The sequence below is a fragment of the Syngnathus scovelli genome, chromosome 6, assembly GCF_024217435.2.
Source record: "Syngnathus scovelli strain Florida chromosome 6, RoL_Ssco_1.2, whole genome shotgun sequence".
NCBI lineage: Eukaryota > Metazoa > Chordata > Actinopteri > Syngnathiformes > Syngnathidae > Syngnathus > Syngnathus scovelli.
Genome location: NC_090852.1, coordinates 2,884,948 through 2,899,911, shown reverse-complemented (window position 1 = coordinate 2,899,911; position 14,964 = coordinate 2,884,948). Strand labels below are relative to the sequence as shown.

Sequence of the window (14,964 nt, the reverse complement as noted above, 5' to 3'; positions counted from 1 at the left end):
GTGAACATGAGCACACAGCAGGCACGCACTGTCCGGTTCGTGGATCCTATCAGGCGAACTCAACCCATCTTGTCGTCCCGCGAACGAACGTACGCCAGGATAATGGAAGGCACGGCTAGGCGAGCTGGGTTGGCCGCAAACCTGGCCCGACGTCTCCGCGCTGGCCCCTCTTCTCTTTTTGTTTACATTCACTGAAGCTAAACACGTACAACTTGAGACGTCATGAGACGTCACTTCCGGCTGGCGGCTCGGTGCAGTCAAACTCGTCTGTGCGGCAAATTTAAATGATATTTTTCGAAGCAACAGCTTCCTTTTCGTTGTTTCGAGCGTCAATTTATATTTATAAGCCCATAAGCTAACTAAAACCGATTTATACATATACCGGTGTCTCTAGCCCTTTAACTTTAACTAGCAGGAGTTGTGGATATGCCAAAATAACCACTGCCATGTTTTTTTCTAAACAGTCAAAAAAATATTGCTTTTACCATTGACAAGGGTAGTTTTTAAGTTAGTTATTACTCATTCAATGGTACTCTTACAATGCTTCAAATGTTTGTTTGTTTTTATTTCAGTTATTGACATTGTATTCTGTTTTATGTTAAGTACACAAACTTTCTTCTCACCCCCAGTTTGGAAAGTGCAGAAGTGTCCGGGGCTTTGAAAAGCTCAACCGAATAGGGGAAGGAACCTATGGCATCGTTTGTAAGTCAAGTACCGTATTTTTCAGACTACAAGTCGCACCGGAGTACAAGTTGCACCAGCCATATGCACAATAAAAGGGGAAAAACATATATAAGTCGCACCGGAGTATGAGTCGCACTTTTGGGGGAACAAACGAATTTGATGCACAATTTGTCTTCGCGGGCCATATAAAATGATGTGGTGGGCCGTATCTGGCCCCCTAGCCTTGAGTTTGACACCTGTGCATTAAATCCATCGATCATCCTTTATGTAAACAATGCCGCGTGTGCGCCGCGCCGCCGGACGCGTCGTCAGTTGCAGTTCAAATTATTGCACAGGCCCATATAACGATATATAAATTATACATCAAATAACTATTATATAAACAACAATATTATCAAACCATCTATGTCACTCCAAATCATTAGATCTATAGATCGTTCTTTATGTAATCAAAGCCGCGTGTGCGCCGCGCCGCTCATGTCGGAGCAGTTCAAATTATTCCACAGGCCCGTATAACGACATATAAAGTATATATCAAATTCCTATTATATAAACAACAATATTATCAAACCATCTGTGTCACTCCAAATCATTAAATCCATCGAAGTCTTCGTCCTCTGTGTCACTTAAAAAAAACAAAAAAACAAACAGCTGTTGACTCCGGAACCCCATGCGCCGGTGACATCAGACTCGTCGTCTGTTGCGGCTCCAGTTATTCCACAGATCTACGTACTATACAACTATATTGTAGCGTTACCAAAGTACCAGGGAAGACGTGGGTTTGGTAACCGGCTCTTTACGTATTTAACAAAACGAGCTCAATGAGCCAACAACGACAATCGCGCCCTCACCCCCACCCCCCCGCTGCCTTCATGGCCTCCCTAGACAATGTGAAACTACTAATAACTAATATAAATAACAAGTTTGTCAAACTTTCTTTCTGCTGCTTTATTACCGTTTTCGGCTGCATATTTTACTACATGCAATTTGTAATCTGCAGAATATGATTTTCTTTTCAGTGCCATTTTTGTTAAGCCCTTCTCAGTTGATATGAGTTACAGCCAATGGTGAATTTATCAAAGCAGGCCCAGAGCGCCCTCATCCGGTTTAGTCTGAAAATAACATGTGAAGCGAATCTACTCCACAATGACGGTAATGACGGTGTGAATGTGTGTGAGTGACCAAAAAAAAAAAAAAAATACAATTATGTTAAAAATTCCCCTCTGTGTGTCGTCACCTTATCGTGGTGGAGGGGTTTGCGTGCCCCTATAATCCTAGGAGCTATGTTGTCTGGGGCTTTATGCCCCTGGTAGGGTCACCCATGGGAAAAGGGTCCTAGGTGAGGGGCCAGACAAAGCACGGCTCAGAAGACCCCTTATGACGAGTAAAATATATGGACGTAGTTTTCCCTCGCCTGGACGCGGGTCACTGGGGCACCCCTCTGGAGCCAGGCCTGGAGGTGGGGCTCGAAGGCGAGCGCCTGGTGGCCGGGCCTTCGCCCATGGGGCCTAGCCAGGCACAACCCGAAAAGAAAACGTGGATCCCGTTTTCCCATGGGCTCACCACCTGTAGGAGGGGCCAAAGGGGTCGGGTGCAAAGTGAGCTGGGCGGCGGCCAAAGGCGGGCACCTTGGCGGTCTGATCCCCGGCTGCAGAAGCTGGCTCTTGGGACATGGAATGTCACCTCTCTGGCTGGAAAGGAGCCCGAGCTGGTGTGTGAGGCAGAAAAGTTCCAATTAGACAAGTGGTTCTTAACCTGGGTTCGATCGAACCCTAGGGGTTCGGTGAGTCGGCTTCAGGGGTTCGGCAGAGCTGGTATGAGCTTCAACTCCCACCTCCGGCGTAGCTTTTCCCACGTCCCTGGGGAGGCGGGGGACATTGAGACTGAGTGGACCATGTTCCGCGCCTCCATTGTTGAGGCAGCCGACTGGAGCAGTGGCCGTAACGTCGTTGGTGCTTGTCGTGGTGGCAATCCTCGAACCCGCTGGTGGACACCGGCAGTAAGGGATGCCGTCAAGCTGAAGAAGGAGTCCTATCGGGCCGTTTTGGCCTGCGGGACTCCGGAGGCAGCTGACAGGTACCGGATGGCCAAGCGGAACGCGGCTTCGGCGGTTGCTGAAGCAAAAACCCGGGCGTGGGAGGAATTTGGCGAGGCCATGGAGAATGACTTTCGGACGGCTTCGAGGAAATTCTGGTCCACCATCCGGCGTCTCAGGAGGGGGAAGCAGTGCACCGTCAACACTGTTAACAGTGGAGATGGCGTGCTGCTGACCTCGACTCCGGACGTCGTGAGTCGGTGGGGAGAATACTTCGAAGACCTCCTCAATTCCACCTACACGCCTTCCATTGTGGAAGCAGGGCCTGGAGACTCTGAGGCGGGCTCTCCAATCTCTGGGATCGAAGTCACTGAGGTAGTTAAAAAACTCCTCAGTGGCAAGGCCCCCGGGGGTGGATGAGATCCACCCGGAGTTCTTAAAGGCTCTGGATGTTGTGGGGCTGTCATGGCTGACGCGCCTCTACAACATTGCGTGGACATCGGGGACGGTGCCTCTGGATTGGCAGACTGGGGTGGTGGTTCCCCTCTTTAAGAAGGGGGACCGGAGGGTGTGTTCCAATTACAGGGGAATCACACTCCTCAGCCTCCCTGGTAAGGTCTATTCAGGGGTGCTGGAGAGGAGGGTCCGTCAGGAGGTCGAACCTCGGATTCAGGAGGAGCAGTGTGGCTAGGGTTCTCCCCTAGAGATAAGGTGAGAAGCTCGGTCATCCGGGAGAGACTCGGAGTAGAGCCGCTGCTCCTCCACGTTGAGAGGCGCCAGATGAGGTGGCTCGGGCATCTCATCAGGGTGCCTCCTGGACGCCTCCCTGGGGAGGTGTTCCGTGCATGTTCTGCCGGTAGGAGACCCCGGGGATGACCCAGGACGCGCTGGAGAGACTATGTCTCTCAGCTGGCCTGGAAACGCCTTGGGATCCCCCGGAATGAGCTGGATGAAGTGGCTGGGGAGAGGGTAGTCTGGGAGTCCCTCCTAAAGCTTCTGCCCTCGCGACCCGACCCCGGATAAGCGGAAGAAGATGTATGGATGTTAAAAATTTCACATAAGTCGCTCCTGGGTATAAGTCGCACCCTCACCCAAACTATGAAAAAAGGTGCGATTTATACTCCGAAAAAAACGGTATATACAGCTAAGCCTCAATTTTACCTGCTTCGACTCCACGCGACTTTCTGTCAAATGCGGTTTGGTCATGAACCTTAAATTTTTATTATTTTAAATAGACGATATTGTACAAATTGCAGTGTGAAAAAACAAGAGGCAGTTTCTACTGTTAAGTCCGTGATGGCGTGTTTATTATTTTTCTCCTTCTGCGTTCCTCAGTAAAATGGTGCTGCAAAACACCCATCTCTCTTAGAGGGACTGCAGTAATAACGTAGAGGTTGTACTGTAGCACAACGGAACAAACCCACTGGCCGTAAGCAGAGGCAGGATAAAGACTTCTTGTAATTTTAAAAAATTATATGGTATTAACTTTCATCCAGAACAATGTTACTCCAAAAATGCAAACACGTGTATCTTATTACATACTTCCCTACTGCAAGTTCCTGATATACTTGTATGCATGGCTCTGAATTTTCATCCCCTTCCAAGACTTTCTAAGTGACGCGCTTTCAGGGTTAATGCGATTCACAAATTCAGGACCCCTATGTACGCTTAAAATTGAGGCTTAGCTGTATCTTGGAGATAATATGCAGTTCCTAATCAAAGCTCATGTGTAAAATAATTTTAAATGTTTCCTCCAGACCGTGCTCGTGACACCAAATCTGATGAAATTGTCGCACTGAAGAAAGTTCGAATGGATAAAGAAAAAGATGGTAATTCCTCAGCGTTTTGTCAGTTTATTTCTCAACACAAAACAGTTTTCAAATTAGTTTTAATTAGCAGTGTGTTCACTTGTGTACGCGCTACAACTGAAAGGATCTGTGTGTGTGTGTTTGTGGCTGTGTTTGTGTGTGCGTGCGTGCGTGTCAGGGATTCCAATCAGCAGCCTCAGAGAGATTACCCTATTGCTGCGGCTCCGACATCCCAACATAGTGGAGCTGAAGGAGGTTGTTGTCGGCGGCCACCTTGAAAGGTCAGCATTGTAAAACGCATGGGTTGATGTGAGCCTCAAAACCAAGTGAATACCGTATTTTTTCGCACCATAAGGCGCTTCGGGTTAAAGGTGCAGACTCAATTCCATGGGCTTTTCTGTACTTAATCCACACATAGGATGCACCGCATTATAGGTTGCAGGCATGCCATGACTTACAGTAAAAAAAAAAAAAAAAATCACTGGAGAAAGACTGTGAGGTCAGTTGTACTTTATTCTACTAATTAATCATGTACTGTACTGTAGTCACATTATTAGCAATCATCTTCTTTATTCAAATTGAACAGATGGGCAAGTTCGCCATTAAACATGACAAGATCCCTCTTGTCATTGTCTCGTCGTTGTCACTTTACTTTTTGGCAATGATCCCGGCTTTCCAGAAAGCTTTAGTTGTGCCTCGAAAGCATGTCTCTTTGTCAATGCCATTTTAGAGGGTCCTGTTGCTGTTTGCTTTGCACAAATGATAGTATTTATTTATCAATAGCGGTGGACACACGTACTCTACGTGTTGCGTATAATCCTCCGATTGGTTTTCTGCCCCGATCTACGTAAAACGTAATGTCCTCTGATTGGTTCATCGGGTCTACATATTACGTCCGTGTGTGACGGAAGCCACACAAAACAACTTTACGGATTTTGGAATTTGGTCCACACAAAAGAAAAACGGCGGACCTTTATTTTCTGAGAAAATTAAAGGCTTTTAAGTGCGCTTTACGGTGCCGAAAATACGGTTATTAGAATCTGAGCTACAATGGAAACTCTTATCTTAACACGGTGCTTCGCAATCATTTTCTGTGATGGCCCCCTAGGGAGAAGAAAACATTTCGCGCCCCCCCCCATGCTTGTACCCTTATTAACATTAAAACAAAACAAAAAAAAAATAAAAAAAAAATCTCAACTTACAATAAAGAATAACTTTATTAATAAGATAGTTTTTTAGTCTGTAACAAAACAGATTCAATGTGCATCACTTTGCCTGATATTAAAAAATAAATTATAATTATTTAAACTATAAACATTCTTGACCAACTGCCATTTTATGCTGACAAAAATACAAACATACATAATATTAAATTAAATAACAGCAATAAATAATATTCAATTCAAAGTAATCATTTTAACCTACGGAACAAAAATAAATAAAACAATTTGTGCTGTTTTTTTAATCAAAATGAGACAGCATGATGGAGACCATATCCACGGCTGCAGGTCGTATCAGCTCTTCTGCAATGGTGTGTGTTTTCTTTTTGCACTGAGCAATTTGGTACGCTGCTTTATATGATGCTTACAGTGCTTGCTGATTGACTGAAATAGCATTCCCAAATTCAAGACATAGATGTATTTTACTGGGGCACAAAATGAGCCATGCATGGATGTCACCTTGTTCAAAGAACATAACCAACACAATGCATAAACTCACAACAAATTACATACCTGCAAATCAGTTTGACTTCTGCTATTGCCTTTGCGAGACCAGTTCAGATGTGTGTCATCGCGAATTTACACGATGAATCAGGTGTGTTCGGACCTCCGCAGTGGAGGCTCTGCCGAACCCCTGAGACCGACTCACCGAACCCCTAGGGCTCGCTTGAACCCAAGATAAGGACCACTGATGTAAATACCGTAATTGCCGGACTATGAGCCGCACTGCATTATAAACCGCACCAGCTAAAATTCAAGGATATTTCAGTTTTTTTCTTACATAAGCCTCACCGAACTATAAGCCGCACGTGCACACGTTTTTTACAACGAAAGACATCCATCCATCCATCCATTTTCTGAACCGCTTAGTCCCCACGGGGGTCGCGGGCGTGCTGGAGCCTATCCCAGCCGTCATCGGGCAGTATGCGGGGGACACCCTGAACTGGTTGCCAGCCAATCGCAGGGCACACAGAGACAGACAACCAATCACACTCACACCTAGGGACAATTTGGAGTCTTCAATCGGCCTACCAAGCATGTTTTTTGGAATGTGGGAGGAAACCGGAGTGCCCGGAGAAAACCCACGCGGGCCCGGGGAGAACATGCAAACTCCACACAGGGAGGGCCGGAGGTGGAATCGAACCCGCACCCTCCTAACTGTGAGGCGGACGTGCTACCCAGTGCGCCACCGAGCCGCCACAACGAAAGACAGTACACAGAAAAAGTTTTAATAACATACTTTAACATGTCTTTCTAAACATTGCCTGTGACGCAGCAGTAGTACCGCAGCAACACGGAAGTGTGCACGCGAGTTATTAGCAAAGAAAGACTGGACAGAGAAAAGTTTTTTTAAAGCTTTAATAACATACCTTAACATTTCTTTCCAAACACTGCCTGTGACGCGCAGCAACACGGAAGTAACACAGCAAAGTCACTGAGACGCGGCGGTAACACAGCAGCAATACAGCAGCAACACGGTAGCACAGCACTAACAGGGCTGGTTAAAAAAAACATACCAGTAAAAGTAAAAAAAGAGCCGTCTTCATCTTCCTCCTGTGCACTGAAACCATCGAAGTCTTCCTCCTTAGTGTTCGATTGGAATAGCGTTAGATATCCTTCGCCTCACACTTTCTCAGTCTCTCTTTCGTCGTCGGTTTTATGCATTTCTTCGAGTGTGAAGAGGGTCTGTTCATGCTAATCTTATTCATGCACGAAGCGCTAAATTACATTCAACTAGCGAGCGACACGGATAGCTTAAAAGCGGCATCATATGCATTTCTTTTGTCCCCCATAATGACGGTTTGTGTATAAAAGCTTCCTGTCTTTGTGTGAATGCGGGTGTGTGTGTGATGCGCGAGACGATCAAAACACAAACTAGCACGTCTTCTTCGGCGCATTATCTCTTCTTCGCCTGTCTCGCTCTTGCTTCCTGCTAGAGCGCCCCCTGGAGGCCGGAGGCCGTAAAAATCCATAAGTACGCTGCGCCGCCATTTAAGCCTCAGGGTTCAAAGTAACCTTCTGAATAAAATGCATTAAAAGGTCACATTCATTACAACTTGTTTTTGGTGACCAAAATGTCAGAAGAATTCAATTTACACTACCGTTCAAAAGTTTGGGGTCACCCAAACAATTTTGTGTTTTCCATGAAAAGTCACACTTATTCACCACCAAACGTTGTGAAATGAATAGAAAATAGAGTCAAGACATTGACAAGGTTAGAAATAATGATTTGTATTTGAAATAAGATTTGTTTTACATCAAATTTTGCTTTTGTCAAAGAATCCTCCATTTGCAGCAATTACGGCATTGCAGACCTTTGGCATTCTAGCTGTTAATTTGTTGAGGTAATCTGGAGAAATTGCATCCCACGCTTCCAGAAGCAGCTCCCACAAGTTGGATTGGTTGGATGGGCACTTCTTGCGTACCATACGGTCAAGCTGCTCCCACAACAGCTCAATGGGGTTCAGATCTGGTGACTGCGCTGGCCACTCCATTACGGATAGAATACCAGCTGCCTGCTTCTGCTCTAAATAGTTCTCGCACAATTTGGAGGTGTGTTTGGGGTCATTGTCCTGTTGTAGGATGAAATTGGCTCCAATCAAACGCTGTCCACTGGCTATGGCATGGCGTTGCAAAATGGAGTGATAGCCTTCCTGATTCAGAATCCCTTTTACCCTGTACAAATCTCCCACCTTACCAGTACCAAAGCAACCCCAGACCATCACATTACCTCCTCCATGCTTAACAGATGGCGTCAGGCATTTTTCCAGCATCTTTTCATTTGTTCTGCGTTTCACAAACGTTCTTCTTTGTGATCCAAACACCTCAAACTTGGATTCATCCGTCCACAACACTTTTTTCCAGTCTTCCTCTGTCCAATGTCTGTGTTCTTTTGCCCATCTTAATCTTTTTCTTTTGTTGGCCAGTCTCAGATATGGCTTTTTCTTTGCCACTCTGCCCTGAAGCCCAGAATCCCGCAGCCGCCTCTTCACTGTAGATGTTGACACTGGTGTTTTGCGGGTACTAGTTAATGAAGATGCCAGTTGGGGACCTATGAGGCGTCTGTTTCTCAAACTAGAGACTCTAATGTACTTATCTTCTTGCTCAGTTGTGCAACGCGGCCTCCCACTTCTTTTTTGACTTTGGTTAGAGCCTGTTTGTGCTGTCCTCTGAAGGGAGTAGTACACACCGTTGTAGGAAATCTTCAATTTCTTAGCAATTTCTCGCATGGAATGGCCTTCATTTCTAAGAACAAGAATAGACTGTCGAGTTTCAGATGAAAGTTCTCTTTTTCTGGCCATTTTGAGCGTTTAATTGACCCCACAAATGTGACGCTCCAGATCTGAACCCCATTGAGCTGTTGTGGGAGCAGCTTGACCATATGGTACGCAAGAAGTGCCCATCCAACCAATCCAACTTGTGGGAGCTGCTTCTGGAAGCGTGGGGTGCAATTTCTCCAGATTACCTCAACAAATTAACAGCTAGAATGCCAAAGGTCTGCAATGCCGTAATTGCTGCAAATGGAGGATTCTTTGACGAAAGCAAAGTTTGATGTAAAAAAATCTTATTTCAAATACAAATCATTATTTCTAACCTTGTCAATGTCTTGACTCTATTTTCTATTCATTTCACAACGTTTGGTGGTGAATAAGTGTGACTTTTCATGGAAAACACAAAATTGTTTGGGTGACCCCAAACTTTTGAACGGTAGTGTAAATGCTGATTGATTGGGTTTTAATACAATGCAGATGGTCCAAACAGCGCCACTGCTTTGTGTAATCTCTGAGTGACATGGCAGAGTAAGAGAAAGGGTTTAGAGCACAGGTGTCAAACTCGAGGCCCGGGGGCCAGATACGGCCCGCCACATCATTTTATGTGGCCCGCGAAGACAAATTGTGCATCAAATTCATGTGTCATTACTAGAATTGCAAATTGTCTTCACTTTTAATATCGTTTTTTTTTTAATATTTGACCAGTTTTTACTCGTCTGATTTGAAAACAAGTTATTTTTCAGTTGGTTTTGTAGCTTTTACTGTATATAATAGTGTTAAGAGTAAAAGTGATCAAGTCATCACAAAAATCACGAAAAAAATCTTATATAAGCCACACCTGACTATAAGCCGCAGGGTACAAAATTTTGGAAAAAAGTCGCGGCTTATTGTCCGGAAATTACGGTAATCGTGATTTCAATAATGAGCAAAATAATCGTGATTCAGATTTTTATCCAGAATCCAGCAGTCCGAACTGTATTTGTCAAATAAGTGTGGATATACATGTTTGGGGTTCCACTTGGAACACTACTTTGAATGAGTCCACTTACTTTCATTCTAGTGAGACTCCATCTTGACTATCATCTCACTAAATGCTAAATTTTGTGTGCCCAAGAAAAAGCAAAATATGCAGAGTAATGCTGGAGCATTGGGGCAGTGAGACTCTATTCACAACTTTAATAGAGACCTCTGACTTCAATTTTATAAGCATTTATAAGCACGTAAATCAAACAGGTATGGACTAGACCAGACGCGGACAAACTACGGCCCGCGGGGCACATCCGACCCGCGGGGTCATTTAATTCGGCCCGCCAAACCTGAATAAATTATATTCTGACAAACTGACAAATAACTCGTTTTCAAATCAGACGAGTAAAAACTGGTCAAATATTAAAAAAAAAAAAAGATATTAAAAGTGAAGACAATTTGCAATTCTAGTAATGACACACGAATTTGATGCACAATTTGTCTTCGCGGGCCACATAGAATGATGTGGCGGGCCGTATCTGGCCCCCGGGCCTTGAGTTTGACACCTGTGCTCTAAACCCTTTCTCTTACTCTGCCATGTGACTCAGAGATTACACAAAGCAGTGGCGCTGTTTGGACCATCTGCATTGTATTAAAACCCAATCAATCAGCATTTAAACTCAATTCTTCTGACATTTTGCTCACCAAAAACAAGTTGTAATGAATGTGAACTTTTAATGCATTTTATTCAGAAGGTTACTTTGAACCCTGAGGCTTAAATGGCGGCGCGGCGTACTTATGGATTTTTACGGCCTCCGGCCTCCAGGGGGCGCTCTAGCAGGAAGCAAGAGCGAGACAGACGAAGAAGAGATAATGCGCCGAAGAAGACGTGCTAGTTTGTGTTTACAACATTTCGCGCATCACGCAGAACGCGATCAAGACGGACATTACTGAAAGGAAGCTTTTATACACAAACCGTCATTATGGGGGACAAAAGAAATGCATATGATGCCGCTTTTAAGCTAAAGGCAGTTGTTGATGACATTGTGTTGCGGCACCCTTTTCTTTATTTTGTGGTCCCATCTACTCTGGAGCTATACGTGTCGCTCGCTAGTTTAATGTAATTTAGCGCTTCGCGCATGAATAAAATTAGCATGAACAGACCCTCATCACACTCGAAGAAATGCATAAAAGCGACGACGAAAGAGACACTGAGAAAGTGTGAGGCGAAGTTTATCTAACGCTATTCCAATCGGACACTGAGCAGGGAGACTTCGATGGTTTCAGTGCACAGGAGGAAGATGAAGACCGCTCTTGTTTTTACTTTTACTGGTATGTTTTTTTAACCAGCCCGCTTAGTGCTGTGCTACCGTGTTGCTGCTGTGTTACCGCCGCGTCTCAGTGACTTTTACCGGTATGTTTTATTTAATCAAACCCTATTAGTGCTGTGTTACTTCCGTGTTGCTGCGGAATTACTGCCGCGTCACAGGCAGTGTTTGGAAAGAAATGTTAAGGTATGTTATTAAAACTTTAAAAAAGCTTTCTGTGTCCAGTCTTTCTTTGTTAATAACTTGTGTGCACACTTCCGTGTTGCTGTGGTACTACTGCTGCGTCACAGGCAATATTTAGAAAGACATGTTAAAGTATGTTATTAAAACTTTTTCTGTGTACTGTCTTTCGTTGTAAAAAACGTGTGTGCACGTGCGGCTTATAGTCCGGTGCGGCTTATGTAAGAAAAAAAGTTAAATATTCCCGAATTTTAGCTGGTGCGGATTATACACCGGCAATTACGGTAAATTAAATGAACCTTAGCTATGAGTGTGGCTGGAATGCATTCAAATCTGTGCACTGGATAGAGGCACACATTTGTTGTTCTTAATGGTTAAAAAATGACATCAAAACACATTAGTTAAATGATATCAAATAATTTTTTTCCTGTCTTGTTTTTTGGGGCTTTTATCTTTAGTCTGTTTCTGGTGATGAGCTACTGTGAGCAAGACTTGGCCAGTCTGCTAGAGAACATTCAGACTCCGTTCTCTGAAGCGCAGGTAAGGGAAAACCTCATTTCAGACTTAGGTTGTGAGCAAGAACGGCTGTTTGTCTAGACGTGCCCTGCGATTGGCTGGTGACCAGTTCTCTGTGTACCCCGCCCACTGCGCAAAGACTGCTGGGATAGGCTCCAGCATGCCCGCAACCCTTGTGAGAGTAAGCGGTATGGAAGATGAATGGGAAAAAAAAGATGCAAGTCACAGTGGTTTTAATGGCTTGGCTCAGGCTCATCATTTACAATACATGAATCAAGTTTCTGCTGTCTCTTTAATCCTCCCCCCCCAAAAAAATCAAAATTTAAGGTATTAAGAAGTGGGCAGTGTGGCTCAGTGGTAGTGTTTGCCTCTAAACTCGAAGGTTGTAGGATCGATCTTCAACCCTGGTGACCATGTCGAAGTCTCCTTGAGCAAGACAGTGAACCCCAATTTGCTCCTAGTGTGGACCTGGCAGCTCCTTGTATGGCAGCAGGCTCCTATTGGTGTATGTGAGTTGGTGTGTGTGAATGGGTAAATGTGAGGCATTGTATAGCGCTTTGGGCACCATGTGGTGTCGATGAATTTCTATATGTGCAGTCCATTTAAAAAGTCCTAAAGCTTCTGGATTCGGTTGAAGTTGGGAAATTGTGTAAAATGTAAATAAAAACAAAATACAACAATTTGAAAATCCTTCTCAACCTATATTCAATTGAATACACTACAAAACAACATATTCTATGTTCAAACTGGTAAACTTACCGTATTTGACAGTGTATAGGTCGACTCGGTGTATAAGTCAACCCCCTAAAATTCGACGGAAATTTACGATTTTCTGATATATCCTTTGTATAACTCGAGCTCAATTGTTGCATTATATTAAACTTCAAAATTCAATATGCGAAATTTATTGACGAAATGTGTTCAAATTCCGGGAGGCCGTGCGCATGCGGCTGTTTATAAGCACCGCGGAGGAGATCGCGAAGCCTCATTCGACTTCCAGCGGCCGGCGAGCTCGCACACCCGCCCGGCACATCCGGGAGGCCGTGTGCACGCGCCAAGTGGCCGAAAATAGCCCCCGCCGAGCGGATCAGCTGTTTATAAGCACCGCGGAGGAGATCGCGGAGCCTCATTCGACTTCCAGCGGGCCGCGCACACGCGCACGCCGCCCGGTTCAAATTTTCTAAGTGCAACGCACAATGAGATGCATGAGAAACGGCCTTGGTTACCATCACATTTGAAGCGATGAATACGAAGTTAAATTTTATGACTCGGTGTATAAGTCGAGGTCGATTTTTTTCGGTCGATTTTGGATCGAAAAATGTCGACCAATACACCGGCAAATACGGTAATTGTTTTTTGCCAAATAATAATTAACTTAGAATTTCATGACTGCAACACGTCCAGTAGAAGTTGGGAAAGGTGGCAAAAAATACTGAGAAAGCTGAGAAAAGCTCATCAAACACCTATTTGGAACATCCCACATGTGATCAGGCTAGGTTCAGAGAATCTGGTGAAATCACTGCACGTAAGCGCCACGGCCGGAAACCAAGACCGTGACCTTCGATCCCTCAGACGGCACTGCCTTCAAAACCGACATGAGTGTGTAAAGGATATCACCAAATGGGCTCAGGAAAACTTCAGAAAACCACTGTCAGTAAATACAGTTCATCACTACATCAGTAAGTGCGGGTTAAAACTCTACCATGCAAAGCAAAAGCCGTTTATGAACTACATCCAGAAACGCCACCGGGTTCTCTGGGCCCGAGCTCATGTAAAATGGACTGATGCACAATGGAAAAGTGTTTTGTGGTCTGATGAGTCCACTTTTCAAATTGTTTTTGGAAACACTGGACGTCATGTCCTCCGGACCACAGAGGAAGCGGACCATCCGGACTGTTAACGCAAAGTTCAAAAGCCAGCATCTGTGATGGTATGGGGGTGAATTAGTTCCCATGGCATGGGTGACTTACATTTCTGTGAACATAAATGCTGAAAAGTACATACATATGCTGCCATCCAAGCGACGTCTTTTTCATGGACGCCGCTGCTTATTTCAGCAAGATAATGCCAAGCCACATTCTGCACGTGTTACAACAGCGTGGCTTCGAAGTAAAAGAGTCCAGGTTCTGCCCTGGCCCGCTTGCAGTCCAGACCTGTCTCCCATTGAAAATGTGTGGCGCATTATGTAGCGTAAAATACGACAGGGAAGACCCCGGACTGTTGAGCAACTCAAGTGCTTCATCAAGCAAGAATGGGAAAGAATTCCACATGAAAAGCTAAGAGAATTAGTCTCCTCTCTTCCAAAACGTTTGAGTGTTATTAAAAGGAAAGATGATATAACGAAGTGGTAAACATGCCCTTTCCCAACTTCCACTGCACCTGTTTCAGCCATGAAATTCTAAGTTTATGAGTTTGAGCATTAAATATGTTGTCTTTGTCGTGTATTCAATTGAATATAGGTTGAAAAGGATTTTCAAATCATTGTATTTAGTTTTTATTTACATTTTACACAATTTCCCAACTTCCAAATCTGGTTTGTACACATCACGTTTATAAATTCTTCCGTTTTACGTTTTACTCATTCAGTTGTGGTCTCTATGAAGTGGAACAATGATGCTTTTGTCTGAATTCCTCGTTTTGATAGCGTCACAGGTTGTTCTGAGGTGCGGCTCAGAGCAAGCCGTTTTGGTGCGGTCTCTTTAAATGCAAATGAGATACTTTACACACTGCTCCCCCGAGGCTGTAAGATGTGCACCTCCCTTTCTGGTCGGACATACTTATAGTTTGTTAGCAGAGGTACAGTTTACTAGCGGCACACAGTTTTGTGATGGATTGATTAAAGGATGTCAACAGCAGAAGACTTGTCCATACAACCATACCTAACGCGTAAAAAAATAAATCCCCTCACAATATTTATGAACACGTCTTGTATACAAGCACTACAGTCAAGTTATT

The 14,964-nt window shown here is 44.5% G+C and overlaps 1 protein-coding gene across 10 annotated transcripts in view; it reads left to right on the top strand.

Moving 5' to 3' along the window:
• Positions 1-14,964, top strand: part of cdk10 (cyclin dependent kinase 10) — an 84,693-nt gene that overhangs the window by 17,430 nt on the left and 52,299 nt on the right. For 6 of the 10 annotated variants that reach the window (XM_049723086.1, XM_049723084.1, XM_049723083.1 and 3 more), the window contains 4 exons: positions 630-702; positions 4,477-4,548; positions 4,706-4,808; positions 11,952-12,033. In XM_049723086.1, coding sequence (XP_049579043.1) covers positions 630-702; positions 4,477-4,548; positions 4,706-4,808; positions 11,952-12,033 — 330 coding nt within the window. The remainder of the gene's footprint in view (positions 1-629; positions 703-4,476; positions 4,549-4,705; positions 4,809-11,951; positions 12,034-14,964) is intronic. The other 4 variants (XM_049723091.2, XM_049723093.2, XM_049723090.2 and 1 more) reach the window with 2 other exon arrangements.